Source organism: Eubalaena glacialis, chromosome 16 (genome assembly GCF_028564815.1).
Source record: "Eubalaena glacialis isolate mEubGla1 chromosome 16, mEubGla1.1.hap2.+ XY, whole genome shotgun sequence".
Lineage (NCBI taxonomy): Eukaryota > Metazoa > Chordata > Mammalia > Artiodactyla > Balaenidae > Eubalaena > Eubalaena glacialis.
Window position 1 is genome coordinate 86770484 of NC_083731.1, and position 25072 is coordinate 86795555.

At 44.4% G+C, this 25072-nt stretch overlaps 1 protein-coding gene across 1 annotated transcript in view; it reads right to left on the reverse strand.

Annotated features, from left to right (window-relative positions):
- LOC133076429 (phospholipid-transporting ATPase IB) overlaps positions 1 to 25072 on the reverse strand; it is a 457024-nt gene that overhangs the window by 187089 nt on the left and 244863 nt on the right. Inside the window, exons 25-26 of the mRNA XM_061170962.1 lie at positions 24510 to 24693; positions 20478 to 20588 (exon numbers count right to left, since the gene is read on the reverse strand). Of these exons, the coding sequence (XP_061026945.1) occupies positions 20478 to 20588; positions 24510 to 24693 (295 nt within the window). The remainder of the gene's footprint in view (positions 1 to 20477; positions 20589 to 24509; positions 24694 to 25072) is intronic.

The following is a 25072-nucleotide window of genomic DNA, read 5'->3' on the forward strand; positions in this document are numbered from 1 at the left end:
ACATTATCCAAGTAATAAGACACAATAAAGGACCAGAAACAATTCTAAAGTATTAAAAATTTTTTTCTCTGTCTTGAGCCAATAAGATTGAGATGACTTCTTTACTATTTATCCACAGGTCTATGTTTGTAGACATGAGAATGTCTTTCAGCAAACTCCATATTTCCTTTTTCTTTCCTAAAATACTTGTTAATAATTACCAGTTGGATTGACCATAACCCCAAAAAAGGAAAAAAAATTCTGTAAGTTTGACACATGGAATAACAATCTTTCTCCCTATTATTATATTTCTGAGAAAAGCTCACTGAAAAATCATTCATTCCCCCTAAAAATATACATCTAAAACAATTTATGTCAATGTGCTGACAATCTGTCATCCTAAAGAAATTCCTTCAGCTGTCATTGAGTGGGGACAGAAAAGAAATTGAATAAATATGCTAAATGTGGGCACAGAAGGTGTTTGCATGTTTGAGTTGTGGTTTATGATTTACTATAATATTCATATTTGAAGGCTAAGGAAATGTACAGAAATATGAGCATTTTAACTATTTTCTTACAACTCAAAAATAATGAGGAATACGAAGCTTTGACAGCCCAATGGTACATAAGCAAACTGAGGCCCCAACACCTTTGAATCATGTAACCTCGCAGGGATGAGAAAACAGAACAGGAGAAAATGCCCTGGTGCTCTTCACATATGCACATATGAAGGGCGTGCATTACTTCCCCAGGATTTGGCTGTTGTGAAGGAGACCAAGTTTAGTTTGGTCAAATGTTCCCCAGGTTTATAAGGTATAGAACCAATATTCTGATCCCAGCTCTATCTGTTGCATTAAAACGCAGGCACGGATGAATGGATCAGCCTTAGCAGGCTTACCCATCAAAAATGATTATAAGAAAGTGTGTGGGATTATGAGAGAGAGAAAATGTGTGTGTGTGTGTGTGTGTGTGTGTGTGTAGAGAGGGGAGGGGAGAAGTTCAATATAAATGAAAGACCTTTCTGATAAACATGGCACTTGGCCTGATTCAAATATCAAGAAGCAATTAGTAGAATCTTTCTCCCTTATTTTTATTTATTTTTAGATATAATTTACATACAGTAAAATTGGTCCTTTCCCATGTATGGTCCTATGAGTTTTGACAACTGCATAGACTTGTGTGGCAAGAGGAAAACCTGGTACTTTTCTGTCATCCAGGCACTGATGGTTTTAGTGTCACGGCAGGTCCAGTTGAAAAGGACACCAGGGTAGCCAGGGCACTGGGCAGCTTGCCTGGTGCCTGATCATTACAACCTCATGGTGACAAGGTCCTTGTAACTAGGCTTCTTTTCAATGAACTGATCATTTGTATATAACACAGGGTTCCTCAAAGTGACTGGCTCAAAGGAACATGAACCAAGAGATAAAGAAACTTGTTGGTCTGATGGGACATTAATTAAAATCAAAATCAGCACAGCTATTTTGTTCCAGTGATTGCGGTAAGTAAACAAGTTACTCCCAAAACCTGGTGGCTCAAAACAAGAATGATGTGAATGTCACTCGCAGATCTGCACCTGGTCGGGTTGGGCAGGGGGCACGTCTCTGCTGCCCTGGCATCGGCTGGGGGCTGGAGTCCTCTGAAGCTCACTCACTGGTGTGTGGCTGGCAGCCGAGGCCTCAGAGAACTGTTGACCAGAAAGCTCTGTGTTTCTTCTCCGTGTGCCCTGGTCTTCCTACAACAGGACAGTTGGGTTCCAAGGATGGTGTCCCTTTTATGCCCTACCCTTGGAAGTCACCTAGTGCCCATGTAATAGGGAAGAACAAGTCTGACTCCATATTGGATCTGTTTCTTTTACTTTAACCTTTGTATTCTATTGCTTTGGCTACAAGTTAAGAATGTTGCCTGTAGCCTGAAATATACAGGGCAGTCCATTCTCAAGGCTCTGACATTTGAAGGTATCATACTTCCCCATTCATATAGAGTTAAAGTTGCAGAACAGAGAATAACGTTTGTCTTGTGGGAGGTTTACAGGAACATCACGACCTGACCTATACGGACAGCTGCAAGAACAAAGGATTCCGCCGCCAAGAAGCTGGCAACAACTAGGCACAGCCCTCCCCTTTCAGTATAAAAGCAGCCTGAGTTCCAACTCACATAAGATGGTTCTTCGGGACACCAGGCCACCGAATTCTCAGCCTGCTGGCTTTGGGAATAAAGTCACTATTCCTTGCCCCAGCGACTCATCTCTCGATTGATCAGCCTGTCGCGCAGCAAGCAGTACGAGCGTGGACTCAGAAACATCTACTGCTTCAGGGTGTTACAAGGGTCCACCCCGAATCAGCGGAAGGAAACACAGCCGCCACTGCTCAGTACCGAAATGACAGAAGATCTTTGTATGAAGATCATGGGACGTAAGACACGTTGGTGGAGCCCTCTTTGGCGAATACAATCTGTTGCTCTGTTATGAGCCACCAAGATGAAGAGCTACCACAACAATCTTTCAGAAGTGCAGATCTCATCCCATCACCGCTGCTGTGTTTAAAATACCCTGAACCACATGCATCCAAGGCTTACCTGACACACCCCAGTTTTCTCCCCCACTGCCTTTTAGGACGTTTCTTTCATTCCCGACTTTCAACCATTCAGAGCTACTTGCAATTTCCCAGACTCACTTGCACACCCTCTTCCTAGAGAAGCCATCCTTCTTTGTTTTACTTGGCTTACTCCCAACTCATTTCTTTAGGAATGACTTCTCCTGGGCCGTGGTCTCCTCTAAGATGCCGTCCTTGGAAGAAGCAGCCTGAACAGCTGTGGCTCTACCAAGAGCAGGGGTCCGTGGTCTCCTCCCGGCTTTGCCCCGGCCAGTCGTCTGACCTAGGGTTTCACGCGTTTACCTAAGTCAGTTTCCTCGTGCTTCCATCCCTCCCATCGATAGACGCTGAACTCAACGAACACCCCTCAAGCTAACTCCATTCCAGAGTCTCCTTCCCAGGGATCCCTACCTGCAGTGAACGGTTTAAGATGATTCCAGTCCTTTACTACAATGAAAAATAAAATGATCGCAACTCATGCCACTGACAACGGGGTAATCTCCCCAGAATATAAAGAACTGCTAGAAATTTTTTTAAAAAGGGAAAATGCCAGTATTTATCAAAATTATTAATGCATCTACCCTTTGACATGGAAGTCCCACTTCTGGGAACTTATCCAGCACTGCAGCATAATTTGTTGAAGCAAAATGTTGAAGTTGGAAAAAACCCAAGTGTCCATCAATAGAGGACTGGTTAAGTAAACTACTTACCTAACTGAACACTCTTTTTTTTTTTTTTTTTTTAAACCTAACTGAACACTCTGCTATTGAAAAAGACTGAGGAGGCCCTCTAGCATTACGTGGGGAGATTCTTGGGATATACTGTTATGTCACAAAAGTGGATGCAGAAGAGGTCTGACACTTTGTGATATACATAGATATATGTGTATGCATATGTATGTGTGTGATATGTACATATGTGTATGTCTCAGTGTGTGTGTGTACATATTTCTTCCTATCCAAGAGTGGGGAACATCTTCCTTGTTATTCACACTGACTTCATAGCTTTAGTACATTTCAGTTCATTTAAAATATTATATCTTTTTTATTAATGTTGAAGGAAAATAGTTTCGTAACTCATCGTAGACAGAAAAACTTGATTTTCAATATCATTTTAATTTTATTCTTTAGAATTCCTTCTACCAACTTAATCGGCAACAACAAAGACTTAGCTGTTTTAAACAGAATTTAGGGTTCTGTTTTTCCACTTATGTTCATTGTGTAGAAACCACTGATAAGCATTTTTTGATATGGGCAGATATCCCTTGTGGGGTTACACGTTGTAACAGATGCTACAGAAACAGGAAAAAAAAGGAGACGTAGCAGAATCCTCAGTCATGACTCCTATCTATGTAGACTAGGGCTAGAGGCAGGGTAACCATGGCACTGGCTATGGTTACAGGAAGTAGCAGACAAGGAGGAGAGATATCTGGTGAGGGTTCCTGGGGGAGGAATCCCAGGGCATTTCCATCACAGACAGATTTCTATCAGACCACACAAACAGAAAAAGGAAGGAAAAACAACCCCCCAAGGGCATGTGCAGGTACGTGGCTCTTGTGAGTCTAGGGCAGTGCTTATCCCAGGAGGAACTGCTAGAAAGACGGGCCCAGGAGACCTGTGTTAAAACAAGGGCCATCTGCTTGGCGTGATTCCGGTGGGAAGAAGAACCCAAAGCTGCTGTATAACTTCCCTGTGGTGAGTCTTCCATCAGTCTTTTCAGATACATTCGGGGATAAAGTAACAAGATCCTGCAAATACTCAACGTGAGCTTTTAACATTTCCAGAAACAATTACTAAGTCAAATGCACGTTTTACGTCCGCTAATGACACTATGAACGGATCCCAGTGGCCTTTACCATGACCTATCAAATAGCACAGGAATGTTTTACAGCACTGCCTTTAGGGTTAAATTTCTCTGGCAAGTCTCCTCCCCCACCAAAAAAGTCAGGATATACAAAACACACCCAAGTTTTATAGATTTAAAGTATGCTCAGCAGCAAGAACAGCAGTAAGAACCCAGGAAAACTTATTTTCCATTTTCATACCAACACATACTGGTGGCCTTATATCACATATAGCCAGGCTATATTTCACTGTGGGTTGCTCTCATGATGGAGTGTCCCAAAGCAGGTGAATTTCAAAGCACCCCGAAGGCAGGTGTAACTGACAGAACTGCTGGATACTTCAAGGTTATAGCTGGAAACCACCCAAGATCAAGGCAGCACTTTACCCACCTGAAAGCATTGACAGGATCTCTGTTGACATCACAGCTCCCGCCCGGTTCATACACAAGGAGAAAGGAAGGTGTGCTTTCAGGCAATCAGTAGGCACTTAGAGGCAGTGCTAGTTTGGCCTCTAAAGCAGGCAGGCAGACAGGCATCTGGATCCATTAGAGCCTGGAGAGCAACCTTCAGTCACCAAGAGAGGGCTTGGATTTGAAAGAAACTGGCAAATCTCCACTCTCCAGTGGATTCCTTCCAGCAAATTCCAGCAGAGTGGATTGCTGAGAGGCTGAAGTTTTAAGGGACGAGTCTTAATGTTTCATTTAAACGCTCCTGATGTAACTCGAGCAGAGTGTGTGAGCACCAAGGGGTCCAGGCTACTTAATGAAATCTGAAAATGCCACTCACTCTAGGTCAGGGGAGAAGATTAGATCACAGATGATGTTAGAAGAATTATTTCTCAGTTCTGGACAAGGGCCCACATTACTGGAAAACAGTTAATTTATTAGCACGTCAATTATAAGCAATGCACAGACAGGAAGCAGGCAAACTTCCAGTTAACCTGACAGATTTAATCGTGGTTTTTCTGCTCTACAGTGATCATACATAGTTGCAGAGTTGACGATTACATAAGAAGAGCTACGTTCAGGGCCGAGCGTCTGAAGATGCAGTGGGGGAAGATTCACCTCCTCCCGGGAAGGCTTCAGGCAGAGGGGAACTAGAAAACTAGATTCCTGTTCAGGGAGGGAGCAGGGACGAGAAGAGCTTCACGCCCATAACCACAGCAGAGCTGTAAGGTTGTCAAATATGAAATACCTTAAAAGAATGCTAAAGGCTGATGTGAGAGCTTGCTGCATCGTTGACACCATGCTAAAGGCTTTCCAATGTGATTCCACTTCATCCTCACCAACTTCTGGATGTCTGTACCTTCTTATTGTCATTTTACAGAGAAGGACACAGAGGCTGTGAGTGGTCCGGAGGCTTGCCCGAATCTGCATGGCCTGAGCTGGAGGCAAAGCCCGCAGGGGGAGCCCCCAGCCATGGCCGTGATGCTGCTGCCCTCGGCTGATGGACACCAGCTAGACAGCGGATGGAAGCGTGGCTCCAGGAAGACAGGTCTGTGGGCTCCTGGCCTTTCTCTCCCCCAGGAGGGGTTAAGCAGAAGGCAATCACCAGGCTGACGCACCTGTCCACTACCGTCATCTTGCTTTATTATGGCCAATGTCATCCTAGTCAAACTTTACTCCAGCCCTGCCTTAAACTATGATATTACCTGGAGTTCACTGACTTCCTGGTCCCTGGTTCTCAACCCACTGGGATTGGATTTCCAGAACTCCCCAACCATGGGAAACCCTATTCGTATAAAGGAATACTACTCGGCAACAAAGAATCAACTACTGATACTCTCAACAACTCTCAAATGCATTACGCTGAGAGGAGAAGCCAGTATAAGAAGACCACACACCGTCCAGTTCCATGCCTACAACATTCTAAGAAAGGCAAAACTATAGCACTGGAAACCAGAGCAGTCATTTCTAGGGACTGAGCGTGAGGGTAGCGGCCGATACAAAGGGGGCTGGGGGAGGTATGCGGATGGGGGAGGTACGCGGACGGGGGAGGTACGCGGACGGGGGAGGTACGCGGACGGGGGAGGTACGCGGACGGGGGAGGTACGCGGCTGGGGGAGGCACGCGGACGGGGCAGGTACGCGGACGGGGCAGGTACGCGGACGGGGGAGGTACGCGGACGGGGGAGGTACGCGGCTGGGGGAGGCACGCGGACGGGGCAGGTACGCGGACGGGGGAGGTACGCGGCTGGGGGAGGTACGCGGACGGGGGAGGTACGCGGACGGGGGAGGCACGCGGACGGGGGAGGCACGCGGCTGGGGGAGGCACGCGGCTGGGGGAGGCACGCGGACGGGGGAGGTACGCGGACGGGGGAGGTACGCGGCTGGGGGAGGCACGCGGACGGGGCAGGTACGCGGACGGGGCAGGTACGCGGACGGGGGAGGTACGCGGACGGGGCAGGTACGCGGACGGGGGAGGTACGCGGATGGGGGAGGTACGCGGATGGAGTGACGGCACTGCTCTGCATCTGAGTGTGGTGATGCATTTGTTAGGGCTCACAGAGCTGTACACTAAAAAGCATTAATTCTGTGCATGTGAATTATACCTTGTAAAACAGGACAGCGGCATACCTTACTAACAAATACCTTCAAAGGAATAAGGGAAACCAATTAGCTGAGGCTAAAGAGGAGGTAAAGCTTCCAGTTAATTGCTAGTATTATGAAAAAGCAATTTTCAAATTGACAAGTGACCCACCAAAGATTATCAAAACAACGTGCAGGGACTTCCCTGGTGGCGCAGTGGTTAAGAATCCGCCTGCCAATGCGGGGTACACGGGTTCGAGCCCTGGTCCGGGAAGATCCCACATGCCGCGGAGCAACTAAGCCCGTGCGCCACAACTACTGAGCCTGCGCTCTAGAGCCCGCGAGCCACAACTACTGAGCCAGCAAGCCACAACTACTGAAGCCCGCGCGCCTAGAGCCCGTGCTCTGCGACAAGAGAAGCCACCGCAATGAGAAGCCCAGGCGCCGCAACGAAGACCCAACACAGCCAAAAGATAAATAAATAAATTTTAAAACCCATGAACCCCAAAAGCCCAATAGATTCCTCGAGGCTGGCCTCTACTGAAGACCTGCTCAACTGATTACCTGTTTATTGAGCGCTGTGTCATTAGTCCTGCCTGGGCCACTGAGTTGGTGAATAGACAAGCAGCCGGTACTACCCTGTGCAGTGCCATCTCTGAAAGCAGGAGGGCCCTTAGCCAGGGGAGCAAGTTGGAATCTGTGAGCTTTAGCGCAGATGTGATGAGCTGGACCCCTTGCTGGGTTTGAGTCGTTTATTTCTGCCACAGCACCAGGTGGAGGGGAAGAGCGGGCGCCTGCAACGACGCACCCAGCAGAGCTCTCAAAGTTCGCGCGGGCCCCATAAGTCCTTTGCATCAATTTTGTTTCTGGACTTGCACTTCTTTTTTTTTGAATTCCAGGGAGGCTTAAACAGTTTATGGAGTTAGAGACTCAATTTTTAAAACATCCATGCATAAATACTTTTTTTCAGAATACTGGATCTCTATAACGATCCTCTTAGGTAAAGCAGCTGCGAAAACATCATTAAAAAAGCGTATATTGTCACCTGTGAAAAGCAGTTAAGAGTCTATTTTTATAAAGTTCAAAGTGCTCGGGTATCTGGTAGGGGAATCCCTCCAGACTGCTAAGCCTTCTCCGGCTTTGTGACGGCTTCTCCCCGTCACCCCTCCCCCTCGCCTTTTGCTAACAACCTCCCAGCTCTAAGGACCAGCAGCGACCAGCTAGGCTTTGAGAGCCCGGTCCTAAGCCCCCGTCTAACTAGTTGTGCAGCCGCTTTCCCGCTGAAACGTAAAACCCCAGCAAAGTGCACGTTTTCCCTGTTGTTTACCCTGCCCACGACTCCTGACACCCCTCACAGAGCTGGAATAAACAGAGCGGGTGGGATGGTAAAGGCAGGTGCGGGCTCTCCTTGGTACACAGGCCTAACCCTCCCTTCTAGCCCCTCCTCATCCTTCAGGTCTTAACTCATTTCATCCTGGAAACCCGAGGCCCCTACCCTCCCCGGCTGTGAGGGAGGATCTACCCCTTCTGATCGATCTCACCTCAAGCATCTTCCTGGAAGCCAGCGCCCAGCATGGTACTGAGTGGGGGGAGTTCTCACCTGTGTCCCCTCCAAGAGCCAGAGCTCCGTTTTGTTCACCTGGATCCCACGACCCCAAATTGCGATGGTTTAAATCTCTATTTCAGTGATAATATTTCCAGACCTCTAGGCTAATATGCATCCCATCTCCCGGCTTGTATCCCATACCAGTTTAACGACCCCAGGAAAACATTAAAATTTCTTATATATGTTGCCAAAAATAAGTAGACACTCTAAATGGTATAAAATTCCCATTTTTTTTTTCACATCGATATCTATGTGTCACGGTTATTCTCTGTATTAGGAACCACCAACTTCTCACCATCATAATGGCCATGATTTATGCCCCAGGTTAAAACTACAAAATTACATTAAAGGTCTCTGCTTACCATGTGCCCGACGTATTGAAAGACACATTTTCTGAAATCGCTTTTACTATGGAATTTGCCTATTCCAGAATGAAAAAGGGATCCCAGTCTCCAAAAGCAACAAAGCTCCTGTCTGGTTTTCAGGCCCCTCCTCTGGCCACTCCAGTACCCCTACCTCCTTGCCTTTGCTAATTTCATTCCTTTTCCTGGCCCGAACGCAGACACACAAGGCACGCTCCCCTCCAGCTGGCTGACAGGAGTCCCACCCGCCTGGCCAGCTTGCAAAGCCCCTCCTAGTCCGGCCTCACAACAAGGTTTCACCTTCTGAGAAATACGGTCCATCTGGTCACAGCCACTAAACTTAGCATTTAATTGGTTTTAATACAAAGCAAAACTACATGCAAAGTTCGTCTTTCAAGCCTTCAATGAGCTGATGCGCATTTTTTGTTTCCCTCAAGGTGACCAAAACAGCCAAGCGCTTGTGACATTCTTTTTTTAACATTTTAGCATTTTTAAAAAACGGTGGCAAAATACACATAAAGTTTACCATCTTAACCATTTCTAAGTGTGGAATTCAGTGGCATTAAGTATGTTCACACTGTTATGCAAGCATCACCACCATCCATCCACAGAACTCTCTGTGACATTATTGTTTGTCATCGTCTGCAGGAAGGCAGACAGAAAATTGCCAGTTAGTTTCTACTGATAAAAACCCAGTTTTAATTCATGGAACTGTACACCTAAAAATGGTGTATCTTACTGTATATTCATTATACCTCAATAACACTGATTAAAAACAAAATAGGAGAGATGCAGTGTGGACCATCAGGGTCTAGACCACCAGGGGCTCGAGGGAGAGACGGGATATTATCAAAAGACACAGGAACCGTTGAGGAGTTTGAAGAGAGTAGTGGAATTCATTCGCTCACTCACTGCCCACATTTTGGGGCACCCCTGCTCCAGACACTGTGCCAGGCACTGGAGCTGGTCAGATGTATGTTTCAGAAAGCTCATCCTGGCTTCATTATAGATGTTTGAATGGGCAAAGCTAGTGGTCTCTGCTATCATCCAGGTAAAAAGTACTAAATTAAGGTAGTAGCAGAGAGGATGGAAAACAAAGATGGAATATATTTTTAGTTTTACCATTAATAGGGCCCCTATGAAATCACTGATGCCATCATTTTGTTCCTATTTTTTAATCACTTGAACCAATGGTTACTTTGGCCTGAATAAATTTTATATGGCACACCACACAAGCATTAAGTAAGAGCTGTCAGCAACAAAGAACGTGTAGCACAGATAATAATACATGAATTGAGCATGTATTATGTTCATGGCACTGCAGTGAAAATGGTCTAATTAGATCAACATCATTTTGGTGGAGTATTTATGGCCTGGTTAGAGGGAAATTCCACAAGGCTTTTTGTGGGTGAAGCTGGAGATGACTTGAATGTTTATCAACACAGGAAGGGCTGAACAGGTTGTAGGACACCACGGTGAAACACCAGGCGATGGATCTCTATGTAGTGATGGGAAATGATTCCAAAATACACTGTAAATAGAACAGGAACTACAGGATGTATTACAAAACAGGATGACATGTGTGTAAAACACTGATTTGTCTGTATATGTAAACATCTCTATAAATACAGAGAGAAAAGTCAGAAAAGAATATACATAAGGGAGTTGAGGGTGGAAGGACTTTCAGACTGAGACTTGTATGGCAGTGAAAGTATCACCATGCATTCCCTCTCTAGAGAAATCCGGTTCTATAGGTTAGTACACCAAGTGCGTGGATAGTATTACATCACAGGCTCTAGTTTCTCCGTACCATCTTTATTGCTAATTCAAATCATATACTGAGCCTCATAATAATGGCTAAGACTATATACGTGTATGTATGCACATGTGATACCTTTTTTAGCTGGCATATTATTTTAAGTTTGTATTCTTAAATGACTGCTAGTTAAGAATATCAGAGGGCGTCTGAGATGAGAACGTCCTGGCTATCACAAAGGGCTTCTCCTTGAGTTACAACAAAACCAGTTCAGAAAAACACATAATATACTTAATTTATTCTCACATAAGTAATTAACTACAAGATAACCCTTAGAACGTAACACTATTCATTGCAAATGAGCAAATCAAATTACAACAATCTTTGATCTTTCAGCTCAAAACACACTAAAACAGCGTACAAGTAGTACTTTCCCATGTTGGAATTCTACTTGAAGTGCACACGCTGATGCCACAGAGGTTATTCGGCAACGGCAGAGGCTGTCTGAGAGAATGCTCGAACTGTGTGCACTCAGCCAAGGATTCTGTTTCTTGGTTTTAAAATTAAGATCAGGAAGCCTCCACCGAAGAGAGAAGAGAAGAAGCCTGGAGGTAATGGCTGTTGTAAAAAGCTAGTTATTTTCGGAGATTTCTGGAGACTTGGCAGTAAGGCTTAGGTTAATATCAGAGATGTACATGACCTGGGGAATCTGCACGTGATACTAGCTGAGCCTCAGAAAGGCAGCACGACCACAAAAGTGCCAAGCAGGGAGAAGGCTCTGCTGGATAAGCAGCTGGAGTGAGAATATAAACAACTGGATCACAGGGCCAGACCCTCCACAATCCACGTGACATTGGCCGTGTGGCTGACACGGTCTTGGTGCTCCGGCCAGGTGTCAGGTCTGAGCCTCTGAGAATGGGAGAGCGGAGTTCAGGATACTGGTCCACCAGAGACGTCCCAGCTCCATGCAATATCAAATCATGAAAGCTCTCCCAGAGATCTCCATCTCAAGACTAAGACCCAACTCCACTCAACGACCAGCAAGCTACAGTGCTGAACACCTTATGCCAAACTACTAGCAAGACAGGAACACAACACTGCCCATTAGCAGAGAGGCTGCCTAAAATCATACTAAGTTCACAGACACCTCAAAACACACCACCGGACGCAGTCTTGCCCACCAGAAAGACAAGATTCAGCTCGATCCACCAGAACACAGGCACCAGTCCCCTCCACCAGTAAGCCTACACAACCCACTGAACCAACATTACCCACTGGGGGCAGACACCAAAAACAACAGGAACTACGAACCTGCTGCCTGCGAAAAGGAGACCCCAAACACAGTAAGTTAAGCAAAGTGAGAAGACAGAGAAACACACAGCAGATGAAGGAGCAGGGTCAAAACGCACCAGACCAAACAAATGAAGGGGAAATAGGCAGTCTACCTGAAAAAGAATTCAGAGTAATGATAGTAAAGATTATCCAAAATCTTGGAAATCGAATGGAGAAAATACAAGAAACGTTTAACAACGACAACTAAAGAGCAAACAAACAATGATGAACAACATAATAAATGAAGTTAAAAAGTCTCTAGAAGGAATCAATAGCAGAATAACTGAGGCACAAGAACGAATAAGTGACCTGGAAGATAAAATAGTGAAAATAACTACCACAGAGTAGAATAAAGAAAAAAGAATGAAAAGAATTGAGGACAGCCTCAGAGACCTCTGGGACAACATTAAAAGCACCAACATTCGAATTATAGGGGTCCCAGAAGAAGAAGAGGAAAAGAAAGGGACTGAGAAAATATTTGAAGAGATTATAGTTGAAAACTTCCCTAATATGGGAAAGGAAATAGTAAATCAAGTCCAGGAAATGCAGAGAGTCCCATACAGGATAAATCCAAGGAGAAACATGCCAAGACACATATTAATCAAACTATCAAAATTTAAATACAAAGAAAAAATATTAAAGGCAGCAAGGAAAAAGCAACAAATAACATACAAGGGAATCCCCATAAGGTTCACAGCCGATCTTTCAGCAGAAACTCTGCAAGCCAGAAGGGAGTGGCAGGACATACTTAAAATGAAGAAAGGGAAAAACCTACAACCAAGATTACTCTACCCAGCAAGGATCTCATTCAGATTCAATGGAGAAATTAAAACCTTTACAGACAAGCAAAAGCTAAGAGAATTCAGCACCACCAAACCAGCTTTACAACAAATGCTAAAGGAACTTCTCTAGGCAGGAAACACAAGAGAAGGAAAAGACCTACAATAACAAACCCAAAACAATTAAGAAAATGGTAATAGGAACATACATATCGATAACTACCTTAAATGTAAATGGATTAAATGCTCCAACAAAAAGACACAGACTGGCTGAATGGATACAAAAACAAGACCTGTATATATGCTATGTACAAGAGACCCACTTCAGACCTAGGGACACATACAGACTGAAAGTGAGGGGATGGAAAAAAATATTCCATGCAAATGGAAATCAAAAGAAAGCTGGAGTAGCAATTCTCATATCAGACAAAATAGACTTTAAAACAAAGAATATTACAAGAGACAAAGAAGGACACTACATAATGATCAAGAGATCAATCCGGGCTTCCCTGGTGGCGCAGTGGTTAAGAATCTGCCTGCTAATGCAGGGGACACGGGTTCGAGCCCTGGTCTGGGAAGATCCCACATGCCACGGAGCAAGTAAGCCCGTGAGCCACAACTACTGAGCCTGAGCATCTGGAGCCTGTGCTCCGCAACAAGAGAGGCCACGATAGTGAGAGGCCCGCGCACCGCGATGAAGAGTGGCCCCTGCTCGCCGCAACTGGAGAAAGCCCTCACACAGAAATGAAGACCCAACACAGCCAAAAATAAATAAAATAAATAAATAATAAATAAATTAAAAAAAAAAAAAGAGATCAATCCAATAAGAAGATATAACAATTGTAAATATTTATGCACCCAACATAGGAGCACCTCAATACAGAAGGAAAATGCTAACAGCCATAAAAGGGGAGATCAACAGTAACACAATCATAGTATGGGACTTTAACACCCCACTTTCACCAATAGACAGATCATCCAAAATGAAAATAAATAAGGAAACACAAGCTTTAAATGATACATTAAACAAGATGGACTTAATTGATATTTATAAGACATTCCATCCAAAAACAACAGAATACACCTTCTTCTCAAGTGCTCCTGGAACATTCTCCAGGATAGATCATATCTTGGATCACAAATCAAGCCCTGGTAAATCTAAGAAAATTGAAATCGTATCAAGTATCTTTTCCAACCACAACACTATGAGACTAGATATCAATTACAGGAAAATATCTGTAAAAAATACAAACACATAGAGGCTAAACAATACACTACTTAATAACCAAGAGATCACTGAGGAAATCAAAAAATATCTAGAAATAAATGACAATGAAAACACAATGACCCAAAACCTATGGGATGCAGCAAAAGCAGTTCTAAGAGGGAAGTTTATAGCAATACAATCCTACCTCAACAAACAAGAAACATCTCAAATAAACAACCTAACCTTACACCTAAAGCAATTAGAGAAAGAAGAACAAAAAAATCCCCAAAGTTAGCAGAAGGAAAGAAATCATAAAGATCAGATCAGAAAACAATGAAAAAGAAACGAAGGAAACAATAGCAAAGATCAATAAAAGTAGAAGCTGGTTCTTGGAGAAGATAAACAAAATTGATAAACCATTAGCCAGACTCATCAAGAAAAAAGGGAGAAGACTCAAATCAACAGACTTAGAAATGAAAAAGGAGAAGTAATAACTGACACTGCAGAAATACAAAGGGTCATGAGAGATTACTACAAGCAACTCTATGCCAATAAAATGGACAAATTCTTAGAAAAGCACAACTTTCCAAGACTGAACCAGGAGAAACAGAAAATATAAACAGACCAACCACAAGCACTGAAATTGAAACTGTGATTAAAAATCGTCCAGCAAACAAAAGCCCAGGACCATATGGCTTCACAGGCAAATTCCATCAAACATTTAGAGAAGAGCTAACACTTATCCTTCTCAAACTCTTCCAAAATATAGCAGAGGGAGGAACACTCCCAAACCCATTCTATGAGGCCACCATCACCCTGATACCAAAACCAGACAAAGATGTCACAAAGAAAGAAAACTATAGGCCAATATCACTGATGAACATAGATGCAAAAATCCTCAACAACATACTAGCCAACAGAATCCAACAGCACGTTAAAAGGATCATACACCATGATCAAGTGGGGTTTATCCCAGGAATGCAAGGATTCTTCAATATATGCAAATCAATCAATGTGATACACCATATTAGCAAATTGAAGGATTAAAAACCATATGATTATCTCAATAGATGCAGAAAAAGCTTTCAACAAAATTCAACACAATTTATGATAAAAACCCTCCAGAAAGTAGGCATAGAGGGAACTTACCTCTACATAATAAGGCGATATATGACAAACCCACAGCCAACATCATTCTCAATGGTGAAAAACTGAAACCATGTCCACTAAGATCAGGAACAAGACAAGGTTGCCCACTCTCACTACTATTATCCAACATAGTTTTGGAAGTTTTAGCCACAGCAATCAGAGAAGAAAAAGAAATAAAAGGAATCCAAATTGGAAAAGAAGAAGTAAAGCTGTCACTGTTTGCAGAGGACATGATACTATACATAGAGAATCCTAAAGATGCTACCAGAAAACTACTAGAGCTAATCAATGAATTTGGTGAAGTAGTAGGATACAAAATTAATGCACAGAAATCTCTTGCATTCCTATACACTAATGATGAAAAATCTGAAAGGGAAATTAAGGAAACACTCCCACTTACCACTGCAACAAAAAGAATAAAATACCTAGGAACAAACCTACCTAAGGAGACAAAAGACCTGTATGCAGAAAACTATAAGACACTGATGAAAGAAATTAAAGATGATACAAACAGATGGAGAGAGATACCATGTTTTCGGATTGGAAGAATCAACATGGTGAAAATGACTATACTACCCAAAGCAATCTACAGATTCAATGCAATCCCTATCAAACTACCAATGGCATTTTTCAAAGAACTACAACAAAAAATTTCACAATTTGTATGGAAGCATAGAAGACCCCGAATAGCCAAAGCGATCTTTAGAAAGAAAAATGGAGCTGAAGGAATCAGGTTCCCGGACTTCAGACTATACTACAAAGCTACAGTAATCAAGACAGTATGGTACCGGCACAAAAACAGAAATATAGATCAATGGAACAGGATAGAAAGCCCAGAGATAAACGCACGCACATATGGTCACCTTATTTTTGATAAAGGAGGCAAGAACATACAATGGAGAAAAGACAGTCTCTTCAATAAGTGGTGCTGGGAAAACTGGACAGCTACATGTAAAAGAATGAAATCAGAACACTCCCTAACCATACACAAAAATAAACTCAAAATGGATTAAAGACCTAAATGTAAGGTCAGACACTATAAAACTCTTAAAGGAAAACATAGGCAGAACACTCTATGACATAAATCACAGCAAGATCCTTTTTGACCCACCTCCTAGAGAAATGGAAATAAGAACAAAAATAAAAATATGGGATCTAATGAAACTTAAAAGCTTTTGCACAGCAAAGGAAACCATAAAGAAGACGAAAAGGCAACTCTCAGAATGGGAGAAAATATTTGCAAATGAAGCAACTGACAAAGGATTAATCTCCAAAATTTACAAGCAGCTCATGCAGCTCAATATCAAAAAAACAAACAACCCAATCCAAAAATGGGCAGAAGACCTAAATAGACATTTCTCCAAAGAAGATATACAGATTGCCAACAAACACATGAAAGAATGCTCAACATCATTAATCATCAGAGAAATGCAAATCAAAACTACAATGAGATATTATGTCACACCGGTCAGAATGGCCATCATCAAAAAATCTACCAACAATAAATGCTGGAGAGGGTGTGGAGAAAAGGGAACCCTCTTGCACTGCTGGTGGGAATGGAAATTGATACAGCCACTATGGAGAACAGTATGGAGGTTCCTTTAAAAACTAAAAATAGAACTACCATACGACCCAGCAATCCCACTACTGGGCATATACCCTGAGAAAACCATAATTCAAAAAAGAGTCATGTACCAAAATGTTCATTGCAGCTCTATTTACAATAGCCAGGACATGGAAGCAACCTAAGTGTCCATCGACAGATGAATGGATAAAGAAGATGTGGCACATATATACAATGGAATATTACTCAGCCATAAGAAGAAACGAAATTGAGTTATTTGTAGTGAGGTGGATGGACCTAGAGTCTGTCATACAGAGTGAAGTAAGTCAGAAAGAGAAAAACAAATACCGTATGCTAACACATATATATGGAATCTAAGAAAAAAAAATGGTCATGAATAATCTAGGGGCAAGACGGGAATAAAGACACAGACCTACTAGAGAATGGACTTGAGGATATGGGGAGGGGGAAGGGTAAGCTGTGACAAAGTGAGACAGTGGCATGGACATATATACACTACCAAACGTAAAATAGATAGCTAGTGGGAAGCAGCCGCATAGCACAGGGAGATCAGCTCAGTGCTTTGCGACCACCTAGAGGGGTGGGATAGGGAGGGTGGGAGGGAGGGAGATGCAAGAGGGAAGAGATATGGGAACATATGTATAACGGATTCACTTTGTTACAAAGCAGAAACTAACGCACCATTGTAAAGCAATTATACTCCAATAAAGGTGTTAAAAAAATTATTAAGAAATTAAAAAAAAAAAGAAGATATACAGACTGCCAACAAACACATGAAAGGATGCTCAACATCACTAATCATTAGAGAAATGCAAATCAAAACTACAATGAGGTATCACCTCACGCCAGTCTGAATGGCCATTATCAAAAAATCTACAAACAGTAAATGCTGGAGAGGGTGTGGAGAAAAGGGAACCCTCCTACACTGTTGGTGGGAATGTAAATTGATACAGCCGCTATGGAGAACAGTATGGAGGTTCCTTAAAAAAGCAAAAGTAGAACTACCATACGACCCAGCAATCCCACTACTGGGCATATACTCTGAGAAAACCATAATTCAAAAAGTCATGTACCAAAATGTTCATTGCAGCTCTATTTACAATAGCCAGGACATGGAAGCAACCTAAGTGTCCATCGACAGATGAATGGATAAAGAAGATGTGGCACATATATACAATGGAATATTACTCAGCCATAAAAAAAAAAAAACGAAATGGTGTTATTTGTAGTGAGGTGGATGGACCTAGAGTCTGTCATACAGAGTGAAGTAAGTTTGAAAGAGAAAAACAAATACCGTGTGCTAATGCATATATATGGAATCTAAAAAAGAAAAAAAAAGGTTATGAAGAACCTAGGGGCAGGAGAGGAATAAAGACCCAGACATTTTCACCATTGAGAATGGACTTGAGGACATGGGGAGGGGGACGGGTAAGCTGGGATGAAGTGAGAGAGTGGCATGGACATATATACACTACCGAATGCAAAATAGATAGCTAGTGGGAAGCAGTCGCATAGCACAGGGAGATCAGCTCGGTGCTTTGTGACCACCTAGAGGGGTGGGATAGGGAGGGTGGGAGGGAGACGCAAGAGGGAGGAGATATGGGGATATATGTATATGTATAGCTGATTCACTTTGTTATAAAGCAGAAACTAACACACCATTGTAAAGCAATTATACGCCAATAAAGATGTTAAAAAAAATAAAACAAAATTGAAACCCCCCCAGAAATATAAACAAACAAACAAATAAATAATAAATAAAATTAAGATCACCCAGAAATACTAAGGTGAAAATTGGGCATGGATCAGTGGAGACATTTTATTTATTTATTTATTCATTCATTCATTTTTCATCTTGTAAAGAATGTTTAAAGGGCTGTTTACAAAAGACCATTTAATCCCTGTTGCTTGGCCACAATTGAAATATTAATGTAAGGAACTCGCCCAGCACTTTCAGAATTGAAAATGTTCCAAACAGCATTTTTCAGACAGACTGAAACTGTACTCGTCGCAGCCGCAGCCCACTTGAAGTTTTTTTTTAAAAAAAGGAAAAAGGCAAGATAGTAGGTGTAAATGACTAAGAAGGGCCCCCAAAGAAGCTCTGGAAAACTCAAGGGTTGGGGCTTCATGGAGAATGTCTTGATAAGAAGTCTAGACTATCTGTAATGTGCTGATTGTGAGGAAAACCGGATTATTGAGAAATCTTCTGAAGCCAGCACCTCCAGGAGATGAAAAAGCCCGTGAAAGTTGGGCTGCCATGTGGGACGGGGACTCCAACGCTCGTCGCTTCAGTCCACAGCACTAATTATCTACGACCCCAAGTGACATTCAGGAGTGACTCCTATCACAGACGCAAAAAATGCCACGGGGGGCGGCGGTGGGGGGCAAACATCCTTAAGCGCCTAAAGGGAATTGTAAAAATGTGGACAGAAAAAAGACAGAAACCACAAAGTCCATTACGTGTAACATCGCAAAGTTCTTCCTCGGAGTGGGTTGAGGTGAACACGGCAGCACAAGACGAGCAGACAAGGCAAGCGGGCTGCCCTTTGTGCAGATGAGAAAAATGCATCTCTTTTTCTAGGTGTTCCTATGTTTCAGCCCTATTGACCGCTTTGGCTGGGCAGCCTTGTGCAGTGCACAACCTGTGTAACTTGGGAAAATTACTTGGTAGGAGTTTAGTTAGAGAGTGAGTGATGTGAACCTCTATGTCTGACCTGCATATTCAACTGGAAGGAATAGACAATTTGGTAAAGAAATGGTTAATCACAGTTCCATGAGCAAACCACTTGTTCAATGATCTGAGTTGAGGATTTTAAGGGACCACATCAGAAAAAGTGGATATATGCCTCGGTTATTATTTCTGCCAAGAGTTGAGAAATCAGACACAAAATAACCCACAATAGAAGGAGATATTAGCACCACACACCATGACCATTGCTTTTCTGTTTTCCCATAGAGTGACTACCTGCTTCCTCTTTCGGAAACACGTCTGGAAATCTCTTAGTCATGACGGCCACGCCTTTATAGCAAAGCTATTCTTCAAAAGGAGGAACGAGGTGGCTGGTGGTCCCCCCGGGACCAAACATGAAGCGCCTTTTCCACTTGTCCCTCGGCCCGTCCCATCCGCCCCGCTAGTTCCTCCAGACAGCACATTTATTTCACTTACAACTGAATCAGCATCTTGAAAAACAGGCTGACAACTCAATGAGTTCATTGAGAGATTTTTAATTACATTCCTGGCTTCCTCCCACTCAATCCCACATCCTCCCTGCTGAAGTGGCAGCATCCAAATATCCCAGAAGCAATAAATGAAAGCTCAGGAAACCTGCAGATTCCATGAGACATCCAGCCAGAAACCCTTTCATTCGAGTAAAGGTAAAAACAGATGGGTTGCCTAGGAATGTCTCCGTGCCCACCAAGAAAGAAGCCACCATCTGCTGCCCAGGCTCTGGCCACCTGGGGGAGGAGGGTATGAGTGACAGCAGGAGGCACACGCAGAGGAGGGCCTTCCCCTATCCGTCTGTCCATTGTGGAGAGGGAGGAGGGCATGCAGTGTGGAGAAGGCATCCCCGGACTCCTGGCTTTTGATCCTGACAACCTGGACCTGGAAGGTGTCCCCGGTTTCAAAGAGGCTGTGTGTGTCACAGGTCTCGATACATCAGGGGAGTATCTTTTTACTTTTCCCTGAACAAAATCCTTCCTTGAAATGACCTAATTACCTAAAGGCTGTCCTCTTCAAGGAAGAAGCAGCCCTTGCTCACCTCGATGATGTAGAGGACCACGTTCTTGTAGAAACAGTACAGGATACACTTGGTCACCCGGTTGTAACTCCAGGCGCCGTGAACCAGCAGGAGCTTCTCCAAGTAGGAAAACTGAAAAAAGGAAAGAAAAAGGGTCCAGGAGAGCCCATCACTTGGGAAGGAGAATCACAGAATGTCCTCTGGAGGAGAAGACCGATAGGGAGTGGGGCTCAGATTCTGCAGGTAACCCAGGAACAACATTCCCTCTAAAGGCAGAGCTTTCAGGCCAGGTGAGAATGACTAAAATCTCCTCTTAAATCTACAGAATTTTTATTTTCCCCAAACACACAGCTGGACTTCGAATGGCTATTCTTGTGAATAATCTATTTATGCAACTTCTTTTTTAGGATCTTAATTATTAAAAGAAGGTGACCAATCAGAACTGGAAGAAAAGAGCACTGGGAATCAGATGCTTCTATTGAATCACAGGTTTTATGATGACAACAGGAACAAGGGACAGGGACACTCGTGCACCAGTATCCTTGTAAAAAGAAGGGATGCACATACATGCGCGACCTGTTCCCGCTGTCAGCCTGCGGGTTAAAGACAGTGAGACTCACAGACGCAGACACACACTCTGCCCTCCACTTCTATACCCACGTCCTTCCCCTTTTTGTGGCCTCCGACAAGTACACGGCCCCTCTTGCTGGAGTGCGATGCAGTCATCCATCCAAACAAACACCAACAGGCAGCTGCTACCAAGTTGAGAGTGATGTAACAGCTTAGCTCTCACAGTCTGAAATATTCAGCAATATTCCAATAAAATACTTGAATCCTCCTTGTGGCAGGGGGTCACCACTCCAATCATATCTCCTCAGCCTCCCCTCCCCTTAGCCTGGCTTTGCTCTTTGTGTCCCCTTTCACAAAGGTCCCCAAATGTGTGAACAAGGAGCCGGAGGGAGGGAAATCGGTTGTTTTTCGGGGTTGTAGCCTGGGCGTGCTCTGGCGTGTATGCACTGTCTGTGGGTGCAGCCCTGCTTAAATTCACAGTATATTCAATTGGTCTCGCCTGGTGCTGAATCCCTCCTTGGCTGCCTTGAACTAAAACCTTAACTCCTGTTCTGAGTCGTAGGGCAGTCCACAAACTCAAACTCTGTTTACTTTCCCAGGAGAGATAACCAGGTCGGAGTGAGAACATCCACAGATACTAGAAATCCTATTGCTATTGTAAACTTCGTATTCGTTCCAGATGACTTTTGAGATTATATTGAACTATCTGTAGAAAAGAAAGGCTGCCTGAAAATATAGTATCTTTTTAAAAATACTTTTTCAAGAGGAAGGTATGCAATAGTTTGCATTAGCACTAAGAACAGGGGCTCAATCCCACGTGAATCGCATCTTGGCGAGTTTCTGCAGATCGGGGAAGGCAGATGTCTCATCTACGTGCTGCTCGAAAAGCTGAATGAGACCCCAAAATGGGAGGAGTAGGTACATATGGAAAAATAAAACTCTCCATAAAGGCTCATCAAGGATTCCAGAGGGGAACGGGGAATCATAAAATAACTAGCGAAACAAATAAAAAGGAAGTTTGCATTTGACCTGGACCCCCTGGTGTTCAGCCTTCAATGGGTACAGAGAACATCTGCTGGAATCATCCAGAAGGCGCTGGCTTGGCGCTACAGTGATTTCTTTTCAGAAAAAAAAAAAACAGATCCTAAATCGAAATGCTGTTTTCATGAGGTCTCTCAAAAAACATTAAGAAGGCAGGGGGCACAAATGACTCTCTCCCGAGGAGAGCAGGCAGCCGAGGGCTGGAGACTCGGCACTACACGGGCGGCCCACGCACAGCAAAGCAGCAAGACAGGGGCCGGCCGTCAGTCCCAGGGCCGCTCCTGCGGACAGAAGCACGGGCCAGTGGGGAAGAAACAGAACCAGAGCTTTGCCGACTTCATCATTTTCCCAAGGACAAGTCTTTGAGCTAACTTCTTCCCTTCCGGAACGACTCTCCAGGGCACGTTCTCGAAAACCCAATCAAAAATGTATTCATCCACATGAAAATAAACAGATCAAGGGCAAGGCGTTAACTTCAACCAAAGACATTGATTATTTTATTAACTTCAGCTAAAGGAATTCAGCAAATTGTGGCATTTCCTACCTAGTAATTAAGGCAGAGGAAGCATACTGTCGGGTGGAGAGGGTGTAGGGCAAGGAGAACGCAGCCCCAAAATAACGGGATCTCTGCCTAAGCGTGAACAGGACAGCGGGCAGGAGGGATGGCAGCCATATGGGGCCACCCGTCAGCTCCTCTGGCAGAGATGACTTATGCTGGACGGGCAAGAAAACCCCTAACTAGAGTTACAAAGTCCTGCTCCCCTCTCGGCCCTTTCTTGATTTTGATTTGCTTTTAATTTTGATTGGCCTTTAATAATTTGAAGAGACCAATTGCTCCAGATCCCACATCCTATTAGTACAGTTTCAATAAAGCAAGTCACGGAATCTCCCTTCCCTAGACATTTGAAAGAAAAAGACAGACAAATATTTGCCTGGAGCTCCTAGGAAATCTCTAAAGATCCCTGCCAGCCAGATGATGCTATAACTCAAGTATTTAATAATGCTGGGGTGTATAACATCTACAGTTGCTGACAGACTGCAGGAAGCTTGAGTCCCACAGGCCTTGGAGTAGTTGACTCGGGAAAGTAACTGGGCAGGTGTGCGGGGCTGGTCCCCCAAGGTCACGTGCAGGCCCGCTGTTCTCTGACCCTGGGGGCTGAGACCCATGGCAGGTCACCTATTGTGAAGGAGCCCTAGTTTCCCCACCTGTAAAATCGGAATTCATTCTTCCTACCGACTTCAATCATCTTGAGGATTTACTTGAAATCCACAAAGAAACAAGGCTGATTTCATGCCCTTTTCGGAGCCATGAGGATCCTGCAGTTCTTCCCTGTGTTTGTACAACCACCAGCTGGGAGGGAATTGGAGATGGGATCTAAGGCACAGCCCCCCTCCGGGAGGTGGAGCCCCCAAAGCCGCAGAGGACCAGCTTGCAGCAAGCTCCTCCACGTTTCAGATGCAGCCCCATATTTCAGCTTGAAGGAGGAAAAAGCCATTCTTACTGTGTCCGCGTGATTAGGTTAACACATTCTTCAAAAGACTGAACAGCGGAGGAATACGAGGGAACTCTAGCCAACGAGCAGGCATTGAATCCCAGCACACTGTGACCCAGAGACAGGAGGAAACAGTCAGTGCTCTCCGCGATGTCTAGATTTTCCTGACGGTCGAGCAGCATCAAAGGTCTAGATAGGCACCCCAGGGATCAGGAGGTCGGCTATTTTCCTTCACTTCTGGGCTGTCACTGTGGAGTGGACATTTCTTTCAGCCTCAGGCTGCTGGGACAGGCACTACTAAGGATGTCAGGAGCCTCTGCTGAAACGTACGGTCCAGAGAGGAACAGGCTGGATGTGGCCGAACTGCCAGAGGCTTTGTGCTGCTGACCGCAGGGGAACTGCCCCCCAAACCCAGGGCTCAAGCTCCGGGCACTTCGCCTGACAGCAGTGGTCCTGGACAGCCCTGGACACAGCCCCGGAGGGTGGCGGCTGTGAATCCCTGATTCCCCCGACCTTAAACAGCTGATGAGAGGGGGTTCCAGCACCTTCTGGAAGAGGGGAGATCAGGATAGGAATTGCAGAGAACGGATGCTATGAGCACAGCCATCCTTGGGCACAGGACATGCAGCAGATGCAGAGTTGAGGGGAAGAGATTATTATTATAAAATCATTGAGACCCATCTGTCAGGTATGACATCTCACCTGGACGACAGAAAGCCCAGCCTGCCCCACAGCTGGAAAGGAAACCCAAACCGCAGGACAGGGCCTCGTAACTGCACAAGATCGAGGCAACAGAGAAACCCAGATACACTGGTGGTTTCTCCTCCATGCGGCTTCCAGAAGGGTGGCAGAGGTCTAGGGCTGGACTGAAGGTCAAGCGCCAGCCAGGCCTTCATGCCCAGCGGACCCTGTCAACAAGATGGGACGGCGGGTCGACCACACCGCTGACCTGTGCGATGGCGTAATCCGAATTGTTGGTGGCCTGCATGCCCTCGTTGCCACTGATGCCCACACCCACGTGGGCCGTCTGGATCATCCCGACGTCATTGGCACCGTCCCCGATGGCCAGGGTGATGGCCTTCACCCGCTTCTTCACCACGTCCACTATCTCCGACTTCTGCAGAGGGGACACTCTGGAGGAGAAGAGAGAGGAGTTATGACTCCATGCGTCTTTCCAGAGGAAACAGCTGTAATCTACATTTCGCTGCATTAAAAGGGCAATTGGACATTATTGGACAATTTCCAAATTCAATACAGACGTTTTAGGCTCATGTGCAAAGAAGCTTTCAGAAAACAGTAGCTTGTGGCTTTCAAGTATTTGCCAACTTCACAGATGAAATACACAACTCAAACTAACTTAAAGCACAGCCCGTTGGTAATCACGCCGCTCAGCGGGAGCCGTACGTGCAAACCCCTCCTGGGCACGTGTGCCCTCCCGAATGATCAAGGCAGCTAAGCTGGTTACACAGGTCTTAGGATATATCTTCCCGATAAATCAGAAAACTAGCACAG